The sequence below is a fragment of the Drosophila ficusphila genome, unplaced genomic scaffold (assembly GCF_018152265.1).
Source record: "Drosophila ficusphila isolate 14025-0441.05 unplaced genomic scaffold, ASM1815226v1 contig_106, whole genome shotgun sequence".
Classification (NCBI taxonomy): Eukaryota; Metazoa; Arthropoda; class Insecta; order Diptera; family Drosophilidae; genus Drosophila; species Drosophila ficusphila.
This window is the reverse complement of record NW_025063993.1, coordinates 9,447,605-9,471,535: the sequence shown is the minus strand read 5'-3', so window position 1 is coordinate 9,471,535 and position 23,931 is coordinate 9,447,605. Positions and strand designations below refer to the sequence as shown.

Below are 23,931 nucleotides of genomic sequence, written 5' to 3'. Positions count from 1 at the left end.
CAATAACTTACAAGCCATACAAATATGTAATTAAAATAAGTTATTTTAAGATATGGTTTTTAAATATTTCCATTTTTCTTTACTCAATTTCATTTGTATTAATGGTAATTTAGTAAATATTTTAAGCTATTAATTTGCGTTAATATTTTTCTCAGTGCGCCCACCCGCCAGGAGCAAAGTCACCCATTGATTTGTGGGAGTGTGTGTGCGGGTGTGGGCCGTTGTTTGGTGTTGGCAGCAGCAGGAAAAAAAGTTGTTAAGTTAAAAGGCATTTGAACCGCAGCGAGCCAAGGATTTCGGTCAGCGCTCCTTTCTGGGATCTAACAACTTCCTTTGCACGCGCCTCCAACAAGGCGATTGGATGGAGGGAAAAGGACGCGGGGGGCAGGACCGTTGGACAGACCAACTAATAATAATTTATCGATCCCCTAGCCCAAGTAGTCACATACGTGGGTCGCCCTATGATTTATGGCAGCCAGGGACTCGAGTGGGCGGGTCCGAAACGGGGATCCTGGGGCGTGGACAGGCGGAAGGGGAAGGGGAAAAGGGAGGAGCTGGCAGGTCCTGCCGGCACAATCCAAGGTGCCAGACTGGCGGCCAGCGCAGTGCCAAATTGGTTTAATGTGTGGTTAGACAACTTATTTAACGTTTTCAAGTGGTTAGCGCCCACACAATCTCGCCCTGCCAGATGTGGAGCAGGGACAGTCAGTCAGCGATTGGGGCTCTCAGGTGGCCGAGCTCCCATTGACCGCGGGCAGGTTGGGGTACTACACTAAAACTATTTACTCCATACATTTTTGAGGAGTGCTTCAAATGAAAAGTATATAATAAATTAACTTGGTGTCTTTTCACAAGTAAAATACTGTCGTTTTATACATCTAAAGACTCTGCTTTAAATTTACTGTTTAACTTTAAAATGGATTACATTATTATTGAAAAGTGATTTATTTTTTAAAGTTCATCAAGATATACCAATCATAGTTAAGCGAATTATCAAGATACTAAAGTATTACTTAAGAAGTTAAACTAAATCCAATTAATGTTAAGCTACATAATTCAAAAACAAATTAGCATAGTTCTTTTTAGGATAATCGCTAAAATATTCTGTTTTGATTACTAAACGCGAGATTTTGAGGGAGTATACATAACTTTCTTCGAGTGAACTCCGTTTTGTTGCGCTTTGTTTGGCCACATAAATCATGCAATGCCGTTATTTACTCTTTTGTCGAGCGGCAAACTGGTTACGTATGCCACTATCTGCGGTATCTACAAGTGCACGAGCCCCCGGGCTGACGCCTCCACTCTGGGGGGCATGGGCACTCGAAATCGAAATCGGAATGGAGCATAAATCAGTTGAAGCCATTTTGTAAGCACGCCATCAAGGCGAAATTACGACATCATTAAAACAATTATCTGCGCTAAATTATACGATCTGATAAGTCGAGACAGGACCCACTCTCCAAATATAGTTTCGCTTTTGGGGGGAATATCGCATAAAAATTTTATGAATTATTTCAAATATTTTCAATTACCAAGGGTTCAAGTGAAAGCTGCTGAGAACCGCACGAAGAGATTTATGCTCCACTCAAGCATGGCACATTAACAGGACATTCCAAGGAGCAGCGACAGTAATGAAAGTGAAATTATGGCTTTCGACCCTGACCCGATGGCGACTGCCTTAAATTTTAGCTTGATTAAAATTCAAAAAGTTCCCGGTCACATGCTCGACCATAATTTATCACTTAATGGCCTCTCATTATTGAAGTGGGTGTAATTTGTTGATCCCACTGTCGGGTCGGAAAACCAATTCCTGTCGCTGATTAGCCTGGCTCCCCATTTTGGTCACATGCAAATAGAACGATCCCGGGGCCAGGATAAGATGTCAAGATACCAATGCTTAAGCATTATGTCATCAGCTACACAGAGCCAATAAAACTACTGACTCACTATAGAATGACTAATGGAAAAATAAACGATTAAATAATCCTGACGAAAATCTCTGACGATTTAAATGTTATTATATATCACAATTTTTTTAACCCCTTGACATTTAAAAGCCTTGCCAATTTAAAAGAGTAAATCCTTGAATATCCCATTTCTTTCCGTGCAGGGACGTGGACATGAACATGGCCATGGCCATATCTATCTGTGTGGTAAACATGGTGCAGCAACTTTATGACCACAATATAATTTATTCAATGCCATTTGTGGGGCCGTGGGGGAGGTGGAGGTGGTGGGGGAGAGCAAGACAAGCAATTGACATTTTTGTGACTTTTGAAAACTATAAAATGTGCAGCTCGGAACATGGAACATGGAACATGGCAAATAGCGAAGCCGGCGAACAAGCCAAGGAAAGAGCATAATGATGACGGGCGTAAAGACCGCACAACAGACAGCTATATGGCCATATATATGTACGAACGTATAGAGCCCGGCTGAACCGGGCATAAAAATAACCCGGCACAGCCCGTAGTTGTTGGGCAAAATAATAAAGTTGCGCTTGATTATGTGTTGGCCTCGGACACAAAGAAGTAAATACAAATACGCCGGCAACTAGACTAAAATTGTCAGGACTTACAGGACATTACACGTCCGCCCACGAGGATCTGATGGCCGATGGCCACAGGACCTTGGCCATTTGTCCAGCTCGTCAACGGCAACACAAGCAGCCACAGAAGCAACAACATCAACACGAGCGGAGGAGCGTATGCCGGATATCCTTTTTTGACATGTCATTAAATTTTATACACACAATAATTTTTCACAATTTGCTTTATGACCATTTTAAGAGTCCGTCTCGAGTTGAAAATTCTCCACACGCCCATGGAAACATCGACACCCACGACAAAGGTTGAGACAATGATATAGACACATATCGAATACGGTTGAAATACTTCAGGTTTTCCTCGGCATGCCGCCGGTGAAAATGATGGATGGACAGGGGCCAACTGCTTGGGGTCAAGAAAATGAGATGGAATTGATATAAAATTGGTGTAGAATATTCAATCATTCTGTGTGAGCCTTTGTTTTGAACATTGGACTCAAGAGCTGTTCTCAGATGTTAGCAAAATTGAAAATTATTTGTACATCTCTAATGAATGGATGTAGTGTTTTGAATAAATAATAAGGAGAGTGGGTAAGTCTGGTTTTCCTTTATGGGTATATTGTTTGGTCTAAGCTTATCAAAATTATTTATATTCCAGTGGGATTTGGAAAGAAAACAGGTTGTTTTTTATTATCATTGTTTAAAAACAATTATATAAACATTTTTGGGCTTATTATTAATATACATATAAGTATTAATAATATAACATATTAATTTTTTTTTTTTGATTTTAGATCAGTAATACAGTAAATTTTGTTATAATTTTTTTCGGATTTGAGTATTAGCTTCTGAGCCAAAGCTCCCAACTGTGTTGTTCTAATGAAACGCACTGCATGATTATTTGTAATCATCTTTCGGAAGGCAAACATCAAACCGCAGAACGATTATGGCAACTCTCTACGGTCTTAAGCTCCGAATTTGGGGCCACAGGAGCAGAAGGATACGCATGCGAAGGACACTTGTCTGTACCGTATAATTTTACGGCCATTAAGTATTATTTCAAATTCGAACCGAGTCACACTAAGCCTTTGTTTGTTTGTGTCCGTCCGGTTTTCCTAGATTGCTGAAATTATAGCTTTTATTATGATACACTGGATGCCGGGTCAAGTGCCGGTGCTGTTAAATTGGCTTAAGGTGAAATTATAGAGAACCGAAACGAATCGAACTAAATCGATACTCGGGGTTATCAAAAGGGGAATGGCAGACAACTCAAACAGACAGATATCCGCACAAAATGCAAAGCGAACTTGAAAAGCCTTCCAGGGGGAAATTCGGAGCAACTGCAGTTCCCGGCTGAAAGCCCCCTCCCTCGCCATCCAGCTAGTTAGCCATATGTGGTTGTCAACCAAAGCCAAGTCACTCTCTGGCAATAAAGGAAATCTTCTTACAAAACATTCGCTTAAGTTTATTCAAACAAACTTAGATAACACTCGAAGAATAGGGGGAACAAGGGGCTCCGGAGATGGAGGGCAATGGATGGGGGCACAAAGACAGAGACATCCGGAGCAGGGAGCAGAGACAAAGGAGCCACCAATCAGTCAGGCGGAATAAGCATCACCGCACGAGCCCTCGAACTTTTCCCAGTCCCTTTGCCCATTCCAATATCGTCCAATTACAATGTCTTTTGTTTTATATATGTGACTGCACTGAAAACTTAAGTGGGATACAAAACTATTGAAAATCTGTAATAAATTATAAAGAATAACTTAAACCCATTATTTTCGGATGACACAAAAGTTAAATTCTACTTCTGTACTGAGAGATTAGTTCCTTAATTATTAGAATTATATGTTTAATCGATTTCTTTGAGTGTAGCAAAACAGCAGGAGCGGCAACCTAAACGCTTACTTTCTCTCTCACTTCGTTGGCCGTTTTTGGCCATTTTGTGTCTGCTACGTTGGCTCGGATTAAATGTATGACCGAGGAGCAGTTCAAAACCATGATTACACTTCAATCTATTTTCTCCTCCGGTCGACTGTCTCCATTTTGTTTTATGTCTCCGTGTGTGAGTGGGTGTGTTTCGGTGTGAGTGTGCGTGTGTGTGTTCGCTCGCCAGAAGAGCAAAACAAAAATGGGATTCTGCTGAGAAAAATGCGTTTCAAAGACATATAAAATGTTCGGGGGATATTGGATATAAACCATTGAATTTAATCAAAAAGGATTTAGGTCTCTGCCGCGTGGGCCGCCTTCTGCAGCCACAATGGGTTACTTTGGCTTGACCTTGCGCCTTGAAAAATCGCGCACCCTGACACGTGCCACCTCTTTTTCCCGGCCCACTTAAAGCCACCCGAACCCTCGCGAATCCAAGCGAAAGTAGTCATAAAACTAGTGGAGTAGTAAAAGTAAGTTGTAGATGTCAGGACATCATGTCCAGATAGCTGAAAAGGTTGCTCAATTGCCGCCCGAAATAGTTCGTGTTATTATTATTCAAATTGGGGAAAAGCGGGCTTAAGGATTTTAGTGCTTGAACAATTTGGAAGGACATTCTACGTCTGAGGTAAAACCATTTTATGCTGCAGTATTCTCTTTAGACTAAAAAAGCAATAACCTTGATGACTTCATACTTTAAAATGTTTTAGAGCAATGCTGTAAAAAAAATGCTTAAAAACTTAGAACCAAAAATAAGTTTAAGCATTGAAATAGAAATATTTAATATAGAGCACAGTCTCACAGCTTAAACTAAATTTGAGAAACCCTGTGCCACTTTATATAAACACACTTAGTATTTAGCGCCATAGTTTTACACAATTAAACCATTGTTTTCAAAGCACTCGAGATTTTAGGAAAACACCGAGAACACTTGTTCACCTTGACTTCTGCCCCCAATTCGTGGTGCTCTCTTGGGTTTAAAGTGGAAAGTGGAAAGTGGAAAGCCGCCGCCAGACGGATGACCTGTGTGGCCTCCACCTCCCTGTTTTTTCTTTCCGGGGGCGCAGACGCCATTTTAAATGCTGCACAAAAAAAGAGCGCTTAGAGCACTTTGCTGGCAAATGCATAATTAAGTTATTAGGACAACAACGAAAACACTGCAAGCTAACGGAATTATCTAAGCAGAGGCCAGGGAATAGGGGAGATCGGATGCGGATGCTGGCCGGGGATGAAGGATCGGGGATGGCAGGACCAACCAGGGGCAAGGTTAGCAGCCGGGCATCCTGTCTGGCCAACCACCAGCAGGCACACCGCGGACCAGGACGAAGGACGGAGCGGAGTCCTGCCGACGGTGCGTGCAACAAATTCGTTAACCGTTTGCCAACCACCGCCCAACCCAAACCAAAACTGCAGCCGGCGGCATCATCGAGATACACTCGAAAAACTAATGTTAAGCTTGTATGCTCGCTCAGCATTTTTAAGAATAGTTTACACCCACTAATTGTATGATGGCAATTAAATTCCTCATATAAATAATTAGTAATGAAACCAGGAATAAAAGTCATAAATGATACCTTTCAAATCAATAATAACATAAGCAACTAAATACATAATCTGAAAGTCAATATATCTGATTAGTTTTTTTCTCAACTTCCCATTTATACACTCCCATAGTATTTTTCCCTCAGTAAGGCTGGCAAAAGTTGAGGAGTTATATTTCCTATGGGCGGTGACGGGACCGCCCCTTTATGCACACACACACACTCGCACTCGCAGAACTGGCGGCGATTGCTCAGACGTTATAATTTGTAATCATGCTGAGTGCAGCGACGGCCCAAAAACCAGGAGGGGATGCTCGACCAGGTCGGGCTGGAAGCCAGGACGAGCAGGACAACGAGGAGCAGGACGAGGATGAGGATCTGGATGAGGATGGGCATTCAGCAAGTGGTTGTTGACTGCCGGATGCTTAGCAAGGTCTTAGCTGTTATTACGCTCATGTGTCACTTTTGCAGGACCAAATGCGTGTGTCTGCAACCTCTTGCTTTCTCGCTCCCTCCCTTTTCATCTGTGTGTGTGCCCATATTTTATTCAGCATCTGGTGGTTATCCTTTTGCTGCCCTCTCGCTCGCACTCGTTGGCCACTCTGGATTTTTTTGACGTCTGCAGACATTTTGCCAAGTTAATCTCCGGTTTGTTTTCCTGATAATGGGTTTGTCAACGGTACTTTGTGATGCCCTCTCTTTCTGTCTGTCCGTGACAGTGTGTATGTATGTGTGTGGATATCTATATTAATATTTGCATAAATGTAGTTGTAGTTGTGAGTGAGCTTTCCCCTTTTTTCACTGTCTGTCTGATAGACTCTTTGCCGTTGGTCCCTGTTTTTTGGCCTCGTATTTACCCTGTCAAGCGGTAAAACAAGTGAGAGTGATACAAAAAGTTTATGGAAGTAATGGAGCAATGGATATACTTGTTTAATTGGAAATACATGCATACAAAAAAGTATATGTTGGAATATAAACAAATTTCTTATGATTTACTCAATCAAATTAAACTTTAATAAATTGTTCCTGAGAATAAATAAAATGTATCGATTTATTACCATTTTTAATTGCAAGCAATGGTAAAGATCTTGTTAGCTAAATAGTTTACCTTATTTTCAAATAAAAACTAAAAAATATTTATGTTCTTGTCTTTAACCTTGTTTAATATACCCGTTCTCCCGCGACACCCTCGCTACACCCATCAATGAAAGACCATAAAATGGTGTTGTGTTGCAGGCACGCCCACAAATTTTATCTTGAGCCCGCCCCCAAATTAATCAAGCGGCTGTTGCAATTTTCCCCCAACTCCTGCGAGGCATGTGTGTGATGTGTGGGCGACTCCTCGTGCGGTTCAATCTGCTGCAATCTGCTTCGTCAGGATCAGCAGCAGCATTGGACAGCACCACCACCTGCTGGTGACAACGACCGAATCCGAATCCGAGTTTTGGCCAGGACACCAGTGCCGCTTGGGAGCTGGATCCTTCACGGGTATCCTGCCCGAAAATTCGCTCACGTTGCTGGCTGATTTTGACAAGCTCAATTAGGGCAGCGCACTCAAACTGGATTGAAATCCGCATTTCCCGATTGGGTGGCGGTCCGGAACACTGTTTTCGGCAATAATGGGGTAAAAAAAAGAAATCGTTTAAATTAATTGCAGTTTTAAGCAGATTGAAACTTGTTAAACAGCGAGCCAACGAGCTTACAATCCGAAACTGGCGGCGAAGTTTTTCCCACCCGCTGCACGCACGCTGCACCGCCCACACACACTGCACTTAAGATGATAATCATGTTTACGTGGCGCAAGTTAAATTGCTAACGTAATGGACTAACAGCAGGTGAGGACGACTCCACGCTAGAAGGATACAAGGAGCAGGATTGCGCTCCTGGGTGGTCGAAGTGCACAGCAAAAAAAGGCAAAACAAGATCAAATTTTAATTTCCTATATTACTTTCTTCAATTTGTAAAAAAATGTCTTGTTATTAAAACTACTACAGGGTATTGAAACTCTAATAAAAAGTTCATAACAAATTAAAAAATAAAATCTACCCAAAAATATCTAACTGATAAGTGATTTTCATCTTAGTTTTCAGCTAACATTTTCTCGCAGTGTACAAACTGTTCTGGAGCTGCTCATGCAGCTCATGCGTGCGCTGCTGTCAGCGGCACATTTTGGCTGCTTTCAAGTGGCCAACAACCTGGATGGCTCAGAAAAAGACCATTTGCTTGGACGTGCCACCGGGCGAAGAAGGGGGATTCCCCGGATTGAATTGGAAGCTGCAAGGATGGTGGATCGCACCATCGCTGTGTGGTGTGCGCTTCATTGGACAACTGAATATGCAAATTGAATTGAGCGTATTATCGGCAAGGAGGAGCTGGAGGCGGAGGAGGAGGCGGTTGAGAAGTAGTAGCAACGAGGGGGCGTGACCCAGCAGGTAAGCAGCCCCGGCTTGGCCATCAACATAATCGCTCAAGCCAAGGGCTTTGGACGGGATTGCTATGGCAATGGCGATGGCGATGGCGATAGGATCGGTGCCTAGTGGTCCAAGATGGTGGCAAATGGTGCACAAAATTAAAATTTTAATGGCTAGCAGCTGATGCTTGTTTGGCTTTCACTAAAATGGGTTGCGGGTGGCTATGGGAATAGAATAGGGATGAGGCTGAGCTGGGGCAAAGAAAAGCACGGTTAAAGCCAAGCCAACAAGCATTTCTAAAACCATAGCGTGCATATGAATACGGAAATCTGCTGCATACTTCAGCGCTGCAACCAGAAGTTGGAAAATGTTGCATATTTCTTTAACGAAAAAAAAAAAAAAATATGTAGCTCAACTTAGTTGGAAATAACAGTGGCTGCTTCTGGGATGCGTTAGAAATCTGTTTAGCTCAATATCAACAATATCAAAAATTGTATATCTTTGTGGCAATTGCTTGAACCCACATCACAAAAAAAAGAATAAAAACAATTTTTCATCCACCACAAAAATATAAACTGAAAAAACAGTTTTTGTATGAAAATCATACCTTTGTTGATCAGAAAGATGTGTTTGAAAATGGAGCAAGAAGACAAATTTCGAACACAGTCGAAAATAAAGCAAAGCTGCTGTGTTTCGTGTGACAAAAACTGTTCGCTTAAAAAAATCGTGGCATATTTTTCGATGTAAATCGAAAACTGCAGTGATAAAGAGCTCCGCTGGTCGACTAATGTTCTCATTTGATTCTTTGTGTTTCGCCCTGCAAATGTGTGTGTGGGTGGGAGAGTGTGTGCATACACTCACCCACTTTTACACACTCAAGTGCTCGGTTGATTGACGCACGTAAACAATTTTTTCATTGAAAGAAGAGGCCTCAGTCAACGGAGAGCGCTGTTCGCGAGCGGAATTCCAGCTGCCGCGGAAATAGAACAAAGCAAAAGCCGCAACAAAAAAATAAATACAAAAAAAAATCTACACAAATTAGCGCTATGTAAAAGTCCGAAAATTGGACAAGTGTCGTCGGCGATCGGGGGGCAAACAAAATAAAATAAAATTCAGGGCATCGCAGATGCCGCGATGACGGAGCCAATTAGTGCGGCGGTGCAGCGGCGGCGGCAACTCCTGCGGAGCGTTGAAAGTTTGCGCGGTCGTGTTCGTCAAGTGCTGAAATGTGTTATTAATCTGCATATTGAGTTTTTGGTAATAGAACCGATGAAGCCTCTCCCGTGAAAGTGCCCTCCCCATCCGATTCTGACCCCTCCATTCAAACCGTTTTTACCATACAAGCGTAATCCACTCGGCCACAAAGTGACACTTGTTTGCATTTGTTACGGGCCAAAAGTGCTGCACTCATACACATGGACGGGCGGCTGTGTTTGCTATCTGTGCAACCCCATCTATCTATATGTTATTCTCCTTATCTGGTCGTTGGTTTACAAACACTTCCTGTAAGAGAAAGCTTTCACTCTAAAAATAGTCTCTTCATCAAGATATCGATATAAGCTTTGCTCAAATGAGTTAGTCTTTTTATAAATTTATTACAAATAAGAAGCTCAAATTGAATTGGTGCAACTAGTCGAATACGTAATATTGTGTTTTCACTTGTTCAAAAGTTAGTTTTCAATAAATAGTAAAATAGTTTTAAACTCCTCACAAAGTTCATCTGGAAAAAGAATTTATCACTTTGTCTAACATCAGTTGTCAACCTACTATACTCATTAACCCCTTTTGGCCTTCGTGCAATGCCTCCACGCTACTTTTCCATCTCCATTTCCAATTCCACTTGTTATCACCTGTTGTTTAACATTTCGCCGGGCAACTTTCCTAACAGCTGCGGCAGCGATTTGGAACATGTTAATGCAATTATAGCCAGTTATTGGGAACGAAATGTTAGAATGTTTCGCTGGTCAATGGGTTGTGGGTTGAAATGGGGGGTAGAAGGCTTGCAGTGATTACTTGCACCGCTAATTAGACAGCGTCGGTTCGAACAACGGAACGTGTTTGCAATGTGTATCACACAGTCAAGGGAAATTAACAAGAACCTATGTCAAAAAAATAAATAAAAAATTTAAAAAAAACTACTACTCCTTACGAAGTAATTTAATAGTATTAAACAATGACAACAAGTATTTAATTTATTAAATTTAGCTAGACGACACTTGGGAACTATTTTTTTGTTAGTGGTTGTATGCGGTGGCGTTCAGCCCCCATCGTAACATACCCCTAACATGAGCTTAGTTGGCTAGTTTCCGAGGCTTTACTAATTGGGCACTAATAGAGACGCTAGTGACGAGGCCTAACTATGAGAAGATATGGTAGCTGAAATCCGATCCAATGTAGCCTAATGAATGACGAGAAGGGGGCGGGGCGGGGTGGATAACTTGGCCAGAGGGAAAGTAAGGCTATCAATGAGCGTAACGCCGTCACTGTCGCTGTCATTGTCACTGGATACCACAATGCAAATCGAGCAAAATAAGCGATTTCCAGCTAATCCAATTTCAACCGAAAACCGTTGCAGGTGCTCGAATCCGATGTGGCCGCTCTGCTGGACGAGGTGCGCGAGTTGAACGACGACTACGAGGAGATGCGGCGCCTGGACAGGATGATCGAGGCCCTGAGGGACTACAGTGGACCCACGATATGCCACGAGTGGCCCTATCCCCTCGTCTTCAAAGGCACAATCGACGAGGCACACGTCGCACAAATACTCAATGCCAGCGAACTGGAACTGGATGAGGAGTTGGTGAAGGCGTCTGGCGAGAGCGAATGCATCAAGCTGGAATCCGAGGTGGTCACAGCTCAAAGGCGGCCAAGAATACTGTGGTTCTCCAGGAGGTCCAGTAGGAGACGAGCTGAACGAACAAAGGAACTCTTAGAGAGCAAAACTAGTCCGAAATAAGTGTGAAGAAACTGTAATCTGCCACTCAACAACAAACTACATTAAATAGTTAATGCTTTTCAAATTAGCTTTAAACGCAAACACATATCTTTAAATAAAGCCATTTCCTATAATAAACAGACAACTTTGAGGAATCGTTTAATTTTATAAACTTAATAAGAGAGACTGCACTAACCACAAATTGAGTTATCAAACATTTGAATTTAAATACAAACATTGAATGTACAGTTTTTTACAAGAATTTAACTATAAGGCGTTAACAGATGTCAAGTGTTCTTTTGTGTGTTACATCTAAAAATAAAGACAATTATATGGTGTACGTGTCAAATTAATTGATTTAAACTTATGGTTTTTTATTTCGCCTATTTCTTCAATATATGATTGCCCATTAATGGAAAGCTATACCAAAATGACTCTGTATAAATTGCCGTTCAGATTGTTGCATTTACTGCGGTCGCTTGTATCGGCTACATTTCGATATTAGCCCCCGCCACAGTTATCTTGCATTCATGATATTTGCGGTGGCGGTGAGCATTGATTTTGACAGAAAGCACATCGGTTGAGCGGAAATCCCAACTGAATGTGACATTCGGCGGGGGGCTTCCCTCTCCGTAATTTCATTTTCCACTGGTCAGCCGCAACAAGTTACCGCACCTAATTAAAACGATTTCACACGCAGCTTCTTAAGGGCTCGAAAGCAAAAGTGTAAACAACAAGTGCTTTTATTTGATGTTTGTGCACTCTTCGCTGGCCCTGCTTTATTAATTATGAATAAAGCCAGAAAAGACAGCACCAGAAACAACAATAATAAAACGCGTTTCACTTGCTGTCGACAAATGTGTGCGTATGTGGGTAAATTATTCATAACGGTATTATCAGCTTTTCTGCGCTCTGCAGGCTGATTAAATTGCTCGTCCATCGCTGGGAAAAGGCCAAGGATGCGGGGTGGCGGGTGGAGAAAGCGATGGGCAGTTTGCAGCAGAGTCTTGCAAGCACAGTAAAGGTTAAATTATTGTAATTGGTTCCAAGAACAACTACAGTTTACCTATTAAATATATCTTATTAATAAAAAGGTTTATCTACAGAACATTTTGATATGTTAATCTTATGTATTTAATTTGTGACCGGATTTAAAGTAGTTTAATCTAGATAAACAACCCAATGAATTGCAATGTGTTAAATATGCAGCATTTGTGCATTACAAATATCTTGAATTTCTTTTTAATGCTATTATTATGCCCCCAAGTGTACCTAATAAGCGAGGTGTCCGTTTCTGTGTGGGTGTCCGTAAGCTGGCATTCTTTGTCTCTGCGTTGTGCTCGCAATTTATCAACTCGACCGGCTATCTGTCCCGCCCGTGTCGTGTCCCTGTCCCACTCCTTGCCCCTGCCCCGTTTACTGCGTCTGAACCATTCAGCCTGTGGTCAGGGACAATTGCAGCAGAGCGCTGTAATTATTAAAAAGTAAATAACAACGGCCACCGCACAGCGACAGCAGCAACAATCGCGATAATGAGCACAAGTGCAACAATGCACTCAAAAGAAAGCAATCTAAAATAATTGCAATTTAATTCATTTGAAATAGTCGGTTAATTAGTCTAATAGGTAAACAAAAGTTGGTTTTTTGATCTATTAAACTCGCTTTCATAACTGTATATAAATTTATATGACACACTGATGACTAATGTGTGTAATATGTGTTATTATAAATATAAAATGTGTATACTTGCTGAAACCCTTATTAGATTAAATATAATTTGTTTTGATTTTTCTCCCGGTGCAACATTGTGAAAGCGAGAGTGAAAATGTTGCTAAAGCCTGGCGCAGAGACAAAGGAAAGGCCAAAGGTTGAACGCTTCGCTATCGAGCGAAGGGCCCCGTCCGATTCCCACTGCACTCTTTATCTAGAACAGCGGTGGAACAGTGAGCATGGACATTTTCCATTTTGGCCACGCGAAAGCCTGGGAAATTAATGGCCAACAAGGACGTCGATGGCAGCTGAAGCGGCCATAACAGAGGCAGCAGAAACACCGCAGCGTCAGTAAATAGCGCTCGGGTTAACAGTCGGCACAGCGGGACGGACAGGACATCAGTGTAAACAAAGCCCCGAGTGCAACAGAAATCGCAGCATGCAACAGCTTTCATAAACCTTGCAACAACCCGAACCGGAAGTTCACCAATGTTGAATTGCATATCCGAGCGATCCGCTTTTTAATCGCTGCTTTATTCAGGAAGTTTTTTAAAAGACAAAAGTTATTTAAAATCCAGAGTTTAAGGTTCGATCAGGGCCGGCGGAAGGTGTATACCGGGTGTTGAGCACTCCACACGCCAAATCTTAGCGGGTGTGGAATTCAACACCCCAAAATGCTTGACTTGTAGAAAAAAATTTATTTACATCCATTATTATCAGTTGAATGTATGATTCAAAACTGTTTCTCCGGGACTGCATACAGAGTATATCGAAGAAAAACGAAGAGAAATCCCGCCTTTACCCCGGCGCAATTAAATCAGTTTCTATTTAAATAGATAGATAGTAACTCTCCCAAATACTTCCCAAGTTAAGCATTTTCCAACTTAATGTAAAAACTACTTAAATAATTATGAGATTATCATAAATAAATCTTTTCAGATTGGTACTTACTCAGTTAGCTCCTTGATCTGCACTGCAATCTTTCGTCTTCTTGAAGTAAGATAATCACCGCAACCACTTTATTCGCAACATTAACACTTAACACTTTACCCTGAAATTAAATAAGAAAAAAAAATAATAATAAATAATTTGTTACAAATAATAATAGTTAGAATTATTTTGTTAGTAAAAAAGGTATTTACCTCTTTGGGTTTTTTATTCACTGCATCTTGAAGTTCACTCCAAGCAGAACGGAATAGTCATCACTGTAATGAAAAGAAGCATTCCAAAATATTAGTTAAATTATTTTATACAAATCGGTTGTTTAAAAAATACATACCCCAATGAGGTGATGCACTGCATCCTGGAGTGGAGTTCAATAAGATAACCACTGCAACCACTTTATCCGCAACATGTACACTTTACACTTTACCCTGAAATTAAATAAGAAAAAAAAATAATAATAAATAATTTGTAACAAATAATAATAGTTAGAATAAATTTCTTAGTAAAAAAGGTATTAGTAAAAAAGGTATTTACCTCTTTGGGTTATTGATTCACTGCATCTTGAAGTACACTCCAAGTAGAAAGGTATAGTCATCACCTGTAATGAAAAGAAGCATTCCAAAATATTAGTTAAATTATTTTATACAAATCGGTTGTTTAAAAAATACATACCCCAATGAGGTGATGCACTGCATCCTGGAGTGGAGTTCAATAGAAGATCACGCCATTCATAATTGATCCTGCAGCCTGTTGTCCAGTCCATTTATGTGGTGTCAGCATACTATATATTTCCGGTAACCGCATTCTTACAACTATTACTATATATATACTACATATATTTATATTATATGTCGCTACTTGTTTACAATTATTAATTGTGTTTGATTTTCATGTACTTCAAGTTCAATATTTGATAAAAATTTACCTTTCAAATTTCTTTCATGTTCTTGAAAACTTTCAGATCTTTATCTGTTTCTTTTAGTTTCTTTGTCAAAATATTTATGATTTTTTAAAATATATAACTTAATTATTTATTGTCTAAAGGATGTACTCACTGCGTAATAACTTTGGTGCAGTGCATCCTGATGTCGAACTTCAAGTTACAAGTTGGATGGTGTCACCAATTATTTTCTGCAATCAGCCAAATACACAACCAAAAACCTGAAAAAAATATAAAAAAATTGAATTAATTAACTGCATTTTTTTACAAAAGCCACGTCATCACATAATTAAAAAAAACTGCAACTCACCTTTTCAGGTTTGGATGCCCTGCATCCTGGAGTCCACTACATGCAGGAAGGGATCGGGCACCTTTAAGTTCATGCCAAGTCAGGTCATGATGCAGTGCATCCTAGGAGGAGTCGACCCATGGTGCACTGCATCCGGGAGTGGACTCCAGTAGGTGGAGTCGTCCCAAGATGCACTGCATCCGGGAGTGGATTCCAGTTGGAGGAGTCGACCCATGGTGCACTGCATCCGGGAGTGGACTCCAGTAGGAGGAGTCGACCCATGATGCACTGCATCCGGGAGTGGACTCCAGTAGGAGGAGTTGGCCAGATACTCTCTCCCACTCTGGAACCACGTCACTAACACACACGCACACACACACACTTCCAGAGACCGGAAAAAGTTTCTTAGAGAAACTGCCGGTCATCCCGGAGAACTGAGAAATTGGCCAAAATCAAGGGGTATCCCACTACGAATCAGCCAGAACCACTTGGGAATTATAGGTGCGAGAAAACGAAAAAAATAATTAATTATCATTGTCGCTGACGTGGCCATATTAATTTTATTAACATTTAGTTAACATTACATTTACATTATATTAAATTAACATTATTTTAACATTAAATTAACATTACATTAATATTAAATGGATTTTAATTAACATTTTACATTTAAAATAGTTTTTTTTACCTGTTGCATTTTGATTGATTGGTGTTGTTGTTTTATTAAAATTTATACTTACCTATATTATGTCAACAGTGTTTCCCTCATCATGATATTGATAATTTGAAAATTATTGAAAATTGAAAATTTGTGAGGTCATCACCCCACTCAAAACTGTTTCTCCGGCCCTGGGTTCGATCATTAACTACCGGGCCTTAACTGCTTATAGAAATTTATTTGAAGTTTCTGATATAATATTTTGTCATAATAATACTCTTCCTCTTAATACTACTCTTCCAGGGAGCATAACTCTAAACATTTTAGATGGAAATCTTAAACAAAACTAACGAAACTTTAAATACCTCAATTTTCAAAGAAATTTTCACACACGATTCGTGGAAACTTTGCCGTCACTTGTTGCCTCCCGTGAAAGAGTTCAATGGCCGCCGCCGAGACTAATAACTGGAATCAAGTGAGATGGCAGGCGAAAATTGGGGGAGGTAGAATCCTTTGCACCTGGCCTCAGTGCCAATCAACGGCTCAGTTATTGTCCGTTCGGCAGGTGGCAAAAGGAGCCTTTCTTTCCGGCGAAGCTCAGCTCATAAATGCCAGCGCACGCACACTCTCCGATTTTTGTTGCTGCCGCCGACTGGCATCAATTAAACTCAAATTGTTGCAGTGTCTTCGATTGAGTCGTCCGTCTCTTTCGCACTCACAGAGGTGCCGCCCTCTCAGCGGGCAATTTGCCAGGCGACGAATATCCCTCGTTGGCGTCTCTCTTTTTGCACCTTAATTGCTTAGGTGTGGATGCACTCAGAGAAATATTTTTCTGAAGTTTTTTATTAATTATTTAGATATTTTGCATTTAAAAAATGTAAAAGGTTCCTCAAAAAAAGATAACCCTACCTCAAAATAATTTCCTTTATAATATGCATTTCAAAATTCAAGACAGCCTTTTGTTCAAGTGTGGCTTTTCTTTTTCTGTCTCTGTCTCGCCTGCGGTTGGCGCTTAACTTTTGCATATTTCGCAACAACATTACGACAAGAACAACGAGAGCAGCTCAGCAGGCACGTGAATCCATTACGATGGCAGGCAATTATGTGCGTGTTTCTTCCGCTCCGCCCCACTGTCTCAGTCTCTGTCGCTCCTTCTGTCAGCCATTCAGCCCCACTGTCTCCGCTTGATAGTTGGGGCCATACGCAAATCAAAACAGTTTCCACCAGCAACAACAAAGCCAGCCAACCAGCCACAGCAATAACAGCAATAACAACAAGAGCGGCTATGGAAAGCCACGAAATGGGTTTTTAATGCAAACGACTTTCCCTCCAATTGCACACGGCCAAGGTGAATGCTGAGGGCGCTAGCCGATGAAAAGCTGGAAAAGTCTGGCCGAGACCACGAAAGAAAATTGCAAAGGCGGGGGAAGCCTTTTTAAAAAGGCTTTAAACGTTTTTTAATAAAACTGATCATGTTTTTAAAGGATATTTCTTGAATTTATTCAAATAAATATCAACGTTTATATTTACCTAACTAGTGGGTAGTTTTCTTTCTAACAACTGATTGATCTAGTATAAATTTGAAGGTATGAAGGTATAGTGTACATAGTTAATATTAACCTTTATTAAAATAGCCATATTTCCTGTAAATATCGTATAAGCTATAAGGTTTACTCCCCATGGACTCGTTCGTGTGCGGTGTACCGCCCTTTTGCCCAGATATCAGAATGTTTTGGTATGTTTAGAAGCGCAAGTCGTGGCAGCAACAAGCCGAATGGGTCCGCTAGTTGTCTGCCCGCCTGTCGCTCCACCTTTCCGACTGTCAGTCAGTTAGCCAGGTGGGTCGACAGTCGCACAGTGGTCGGTCTTGTATGAAGAAGGCGGCCAAAAATACTTCCAGTAGGAATATCGAGTTGAAATTTTTTTTGTAGGTATATAATAGCGTATGAATGTTATATTTTAAGTATCAGCACCATTAAAGCCAAATATATCCGCTACCATCGTGTTTACCATAAAATGTTTAAAATTTGACTCCCAAATGCATACTACACTTTTTTTTAAGCGTAACTGACAAAAATTATATTTATTAAACACTTAATTTTGGTTAAAAAATTAACAAAAGATAACAAAAAACGATGATTAACATAAATTTATAGTAAAATAAAAGTAATAAAAAATAAATTTTTCAATATATATTAGAAATGGTTACTCTAGAAAATCAAAAACTGATGAAAAAGGAACGAGGTACTCGTCTTCTTTTACAGATTCTGAACGAATTCGCAGCTATTCGCAGATGATTTTCACAGATAATACTAATTAAATATTGATTAACATTTAAAAAAAAATTTCATTATTGAGAAGTTTTGGGAACACAACTTTTACCTTTGCAGAATATTGATGTTTAGTTCTGCAGAACTTGTAAAATTTAGGTGGATAAACAATTATTGTCACAGTCACATATAGCATGCAAAATTAATAAAAATTAGAAAAACACAATCTGCAAACCTTCAACTTTAATATTCATTTCACTTTCGGATATTAAACGATTGTTTTATATTTTTTTTAATTATTAACTTAACGCTTTCAAAAGACATGCGCACGCTTTCAGTTGATCGCTGGGTTTGTGCGCTCACTTTGCACCCCAATTTCTCCGCAAATATGTGGAGCAAGACAAAACTAATACTTGCTTTTAAAGCCTTGTTCTATTGATAAACAGATGCGCCAAACTTGAAATCAAAATTCCAAAATTGATTTTTTGATTTTTGGCCTATGGGACCGACCACTGTGAGTCGGCGGCCTGGCTGTTTGGGCCTCGAATTGCCCCAAAAGAGCTTTAAATAAACAAACTAATAACAGAAATCACGGGCGAGCGAGCGAGAAGGCGAGTGAGAGTGAGCGGAATAGGGACAGCAACTGTCTTCCAAATGCACCGCATACTATATTCTATGGCAACCGCGCCAAGCCAAAATCGTGGATGTATAACCCGAATAAACAAACTAATAAAACGGGCCCACATGCCCGAGCCAGCGAGTCCACGAATCCTGGCTCAGAGCTGCCACGGAGGCGACCAACAACACTCGAGGAGCACACAAATACCATATCCGTATCTATATACCTATATAACCCAAAAGACTGAACACCAAACAACCGAAAAAAAAAATAAATCATCAAAAATCGACGAGAACTGAAGGGAAAAGCAGCTCAAGTGGAGCAGTCGCTCCCAATTCCATTCGCCGCACTCCCACTGTATCTATTTGTGTGTCCCCAAAAAGAACCAAACTAATCCATAATCCGTCGACCAGAGAGCTGAATGCAATTGCAAATTAGATAACCAGGACTGGTTTTTCGTGCATTCGGGGATTTACTATTAAACTGGGTGAGCCCTTTTCAATTACTGCAAGGCAGTTGTAATTAAAAAGTGAATTCTTTGTGTGTTAAAGTGCTAAAATTAAGTACACCTCAGGAGATTAAATGTGGAAATTATGGTTTAGTATCTTATAATATTGCAGTGATACAGAAATTGTAAAGCGAGAGAGAGTTTATGTATCATTAACTTCAGAAATTCAGAAGATTTGGTTTTGATTTCGGACATATAAAAGTATTAAAGTATTTAGTATTTAATTTCATGACATAAAATAACATAATAAAATTCTGAAGTTATAGAGCTTATGATTTTTTATATAGTTTATAGATATTATTTTATTATTTTTTTAAAACCCCTATTACAGGATTTTGTAGAACTGCATATTATGCAACGGAAGTAAAGGATCCCCCAGAGACCATCTTAAATTCCCAGTAACCATGTCCGAAGCTCTCCAGGAGTCGCTTGCCCGCATCGAACTATTATGAAACTCGAAGGTGGAAGGTGCCACACGCACGGCAACGGGCCAGGGTCAGGTGCAGGTGCAGGGGCAGGGGCAGGGTCAGGTGCCAGTCCAGGTGCAGGTGCAGGTGCCGTTGCAAGGACAAGTGCCACCAAGGGCGACACCGGCGACGGCGGCGGCAACTCATGCCAGGCGCCGCCAGCTGATCTCCATGGCCAAGTGCCGCAGTCGCTCCATTCTCAACGATGAATCGCCCACGCCGGAGGCATCCTGCCCTGCTCCAGCTCCAGCTACTGCAAATCCTTCGCCGCAACCCCAACCACAACAACAACCGCAACAACAACAACAGAACTACTTACCTCAAACATCTTTGCTGAAAATCGAACCGTTCGTTCCTAGTTTTAATCAAAGACTTCGCCGGCGTCCTATTGGTCGCTCCCATAGCACCTTAAGCCACAATGCCATCCCGAAGCGACCGGTGCAGCAGCAACTCCAGCAGCAACAACTCCAGCAGCAGCAGCAGCAATCGGAGCTGCAAGTTGGCCAGCAGCAACAACTCAAGCGGAGCTATGCCGCCGCCGTCCAAATCCGCCAGCAGCAGCAGCAACAGCAGCAACGGAATCTGCCACGTGGCGTTGGCATCCAGCGTCAGCGCTCCAAGTCCACCTCCTCCTCGGCGGCCTCCAATAGCTGTCGTCCAGCCACGGCGGCTGTGACACCCAACACTCTAGTGGGGAGTGCGGGTGGAACTCTGGTCAGCGGAGCCATAGTCACTCCGCAGCCAAATGGCATTTGTCGGATCCAGAGATTGCCCAAGGAACGCGAGGAGCTGCCCGATCGCATTAACTACGATAAAAGGGGTCTCACGGCGATTCCCATCTTCGAGCAGGAGCCCAATCTTCGCCTGCTGTCGCTGCAGCACAACCTGATCAACACCTTTCACATACCCAAGGAGCTGCCACCTCCACCGCCTCCAGCTCCTCCTCCGCCCATCGCCACTCCGCGGGAGAGCAACAACAACAAGCTGGGTGGTTTGTATCATGGAGTTATCGAATCTAAAATTATTACCTCCAGTTTTTATCCTTCTCTTCTTGTTTAGAGTACAACGGCAATGGAAAACCGGAGGGCGGACGAAGCGGGTTGCGTGGCCATCATCCCGGAAGACTAACCCGTGCCATGACCAATGCAGGCGGTAATTCCCATCGCCTGTCGCCCAAGTCCGGTGGAAGTCCGGGCTCAGGAAGTCCGCTGACCACTCAGGCGCTGGCCATCAACGGAGGAGGACCCGCAGGACGCTCCAAGCTGGCCAAAAGGGGCTACAACTACGGACAGGCCCAACTGACGCCTCCGCCGGCGTTGCGCATGCGCTACGGACTGGAGAAGTCCAAGAGCTTTGTGAGCAGCAGTCTGCAGGCGATGAAGCACCAACAACAGCTCATCCAAAGGCGGGCATTTCTGAAGGCCACCAGGGGTGTCGCCGGTGGAGCAGCCAGCAATCTTCTCCAGAGTTGCGATGAGGGCAGCGCCCTGCACAGCAGCAATCTCTCGCTCTGCGGCGGCTGTGGCGAGGAAGAGGATTCTCCCAGTGTGATGAACTCCATTTCCGCCTTGGACCAACTAAGCATCAAGAACAAGCAGTTAAGCTTGAGCGCCAGTTATGGAAGCATCTTTCAGCAGCTCGTCTTCCTGGATCTCTATGACAATCAGATCGAGAGGATAGCCAATCTGGATGGACTGCCTTCACTTTCTGTGCTTCTGCTGGGCAAAAACCGAATCACGGATATTGGAGGGCTGTCTTCGCTCAAGGATTCCCTAAGGGTCCTAGATCTGCATGGCAATAAACTCACCAGTTTGGGCAGTCGCATCAATTGCCTGCAGCAACTCAAGTCCTTAAATCTGGCGGGGAACCAAATTCGTCAGATAAACCAGCAGGACTTCCTGGGGCTGCGGTGCCTCAGGGAGCTGAACCTCAAGAGGAACAAACTCAGGCGGATCAATGGCTTCCAGCATTTGGTGGCTCTGGAAAGGCTGTGGTTGTGCCACAATGAGCTGCACAGAGTGGACGATATGGCCAGTATAGCCAGGGCCAATAAACTCCTGGAAGTGACAATCGAGAACAATCCTGTCTCGTTAGCCGGAGATTGTGTGTCCTTCCTGGTGTCGTATCTCCCACTGCTGCAGTCCCTTAGCCAGATGCCCATCACGGAGCAAGTGCGTCGAGCGGCTCTTGCCTGGCGTCAACACAAGGAACAGGCACAAGCTGCTCCTGGAAGTTCCGAAGCCTATCACAACATCCGGCGGGAAGAGGTGATATCCAATGCGAGGACCAACTGGGAACTCCTACGATCCCAACAGACTGTGGTGGGTCGTCCCAAGAGTCGGCTGACCAGTGAGCTGGCCAAAATCAACGAATCCAACGAGGGTCCAACAGCCGAAGAGGCGGAAACCGAGTCCGAGGAATCGCAGCAACCCAAGGAATTAATGGACGAACTGCAGGCACTGATTAAACTGCCACCAATATCCAAGAATGTGAAGAGTCCGCAGGAGGAAGACGGTGTCTCCTCGGAAGCTTCCAGCCTAGGACCCAATGTCGACTCCTGCTCCAGTTGTTATAGTTCAGACAATGAGGAGGGTGGTGCTAAAAACAAACCACTGACGCCACAGATCGATGAGAACTGCAATAAAGTGGGTTTGGCAGAGAAGCCACCACCTTCACCTGCTACTCCAGTAAGTCCATCTCCAGACGCGGTTAGGGTTATTCCTCCTGCTCCGGTGGCTTCTTCCCCTTCACCGCCGGCTGTGACCTTGACTCCACCAGCTGCTCCCGGAACTCCAGTGCCCGGAGCCGCGCCCACTCCTCCACCAGCTGCTACTGCCACCTTGCCAGTGCCCGCCACTGCCTCCTGCAACACAAGTCGTCCGACGAGCAGTAAACAGCGTTCCCGTCATGCGCCCATCACCCAACTGGGCTTGCAGATCAACCAGAGGGGTGGAACAGGTGCGTCCTCCAGGCGGTACATGGCCGGCAGTCTGGTGCGGGCACAAACCGTGAGCAGCAGCACCAGCAACAGCAGCAGTTCCAACAGCACGGGCAGAGGAAAGGCCACCAACAATGGATTAACCTTAGTGGCAACTCAATCAAAGGCGGCAACCAGTGCCACTTCCAGTCAATCTTCTGCAGGAACTGGTGCAGCAGCAGGAGCATCGGCAACTGGAGCAGCCGCTGCTGGAACCACAGCCACTCCCAGTGCCGCCATCACTGTATCCAAGCCAAGCGCCGCTGAACGGGAAAGAGAGCAAGGTGGTGACTATCTGATCGAGATATGTGGAAGGTACCTCAACATCTATGGCCAGGGAGCCCTCCGATTCATCGACAAGCAGTGGAATCCGGCCAAGGCCAACGATGTGCACACTTTAAACTTCAGCTACATAAACTTCAACAGCATCGTCTGTGTGCTGGGCAGGATTAAGTTGAGGTTTCCCCATGCCGAGCACTTCGTTTTCCGGGAAACAAACATCTCCTGTTTGGGTCAACTGAATGGATTGGCCGAGCTCCAGGGCCTCAGCAGCTTACTCATCGACGCCGAGGGTAATGGCATCACTTCGAAGGAATCCTGGCGAGCCTACGCCATCTACAGGTTGTCCCACTGGGGATTGAAGCAGCTCAACGGTCAGGAGGTCACCGAAGCGGAAGTGGAGGCTGCAAATGCCATGTATGTTGGACTCTCAGACCTGGTGCTGTGGTCCATGCCTGAAGTGATGCTGCAGCCACTGCTGGCACGACTGCGACTGGATGAGACCTGCACGGCCAGCAAGTTGTCTCCGAAAGAGTGGCTCCAGCGGCCGGACAACAAATCCCTGCGTCTGGTGGTGGGAAAAGAAGCACTGCAGTGGAAGAAGAATACTGGAGCAGCAACCGCGGCCTCCATGAACTTGAATCCAGCGACGGACGCTGGGAGCACTGCCATGGCGCCCAGTGCCCGAGATCGGGGTCGCCAGCACTTTGCCCTGCTGCTGGAGAACACCTGCAACGCCGTGGAGAAGCTGCACAAACTGGAAACGCTGTGGCCCAGCATGCTGCTCGACATCGTCCGGAACACGCTGCTCGATTACGCCCAGTTGGATGTCTACCTGCGGAACCTCATGTGCGAGCTGATGAAGTGAGGTGCGTTTCCAACGAGAGATAAAACGAGAACTTATTAGT

At 43.2% G+C, this 23,931-nt stretch overlaps 2 protein-coding genes and 1 long non-coding RNA gene across 4 annotated transcripts; 2 read left to right on the top strand and 1 right to left on the bottom strand.

The window, feature by feature from the left end:
* The first annotated feature begins 9,361 nt into the window (after positions 1-9,361).
* LOC108096174 lies at positions 9,362-11,724 on the top strand. 2 transcript variants are annotated; one of them, XM_017197557.2, is made up of 2 exons: positions 9,362-9,683; positions 11,002-11,724. In XM_017197557.2, exons 1-2 carry the CDS (start codon positions 9,561-9,563, stop codon positions 11,380-11,382), a joined length of 504 nt encoding a protein of 167 aa, XP_017053046.1. In that variant the 5' UTR covers positions 9,362-9,560; the 3' UTR covers positions 11,383-11,724. The 2 variants fall into 2 exon arrangements, with proteins under 2 accessions (XP_017053046.1, XP_017053047.1); XM_017197558.2 differs by lacking the exon at positions 9,362-9,683 and adding an exon at positions 9,914-9,931.
* Positions 11,725-14,099: 2,375 nt separating this feature from the next.
* LOC122320740 lies at positions 14,100-14,724 on the bottom strand. Its single transcript, XR_006245798.1, has 3 exons — positions 14,689-14,724; positions 14,214-14,276; positions 14,100-14,122 (listed from the first exon to the last, which is right to left on the bottom strand). It is a non-coding gene; the product is annotated as an uncharacterized LOC122320740 (long non-coding RNA).
* Positions 14,725-19,858: 5,134 nt separating this feature from the next.
* On the top strand, positions 19,859-23,904 carry LOC108096399. Its single transcript, XM_017197971.2, has 2 exons — positions 19,859-20,758; positions 20,827-23,904. Exons 1-2 carry the CDS (start codon positions 19,939-19,941, stop codon positions 23,889-23,891), a joined length of 3,885 nt encoding a protein of 1,294 aa, XP_017053460.1. The 5' UTR covers positions 19,859-19,938; the 3' UTR covers positions 23,892-23,904.
* Positions 23,905-23,931: the final 27 nt, after the last annotated feature.

What these genes read in the sequence shown, in the direction of transcription:
- LOC108096174 (XM_017197557.2), top strand. Translation starts at nt 9,561, where the DNA reads ATGACGGAGCCAATTAGTGCGGCGGTGCAGCGGCGGCGGCAACTCCTG. An exon ending in ATCTGCATATTGAGTTTTTG is followed by an intron (nt 9,684 to 11,001) that starts GTAATAGAACCG and finishes AAACCGTTGCAG; the next exon opens with GTGCTCGAATCCGATGTGGC.
- LOC108096399 (XM_017197971.2), top strand. Translation starts at nt 19,939, where the DNA reads ATGGCCAAGTGCCGCAGTCGCTCCATTCTCAACGATGAATCGCCCACG. An exon ending in CAACAACAACAAGCTGGGTG is followed by an intron (nt 20,759 to 20,826) that starts GTTTGTATCATG and finishes CTTCTTGTTTAG; the next exon opens with AGTACAACGGCAATGGAAAA.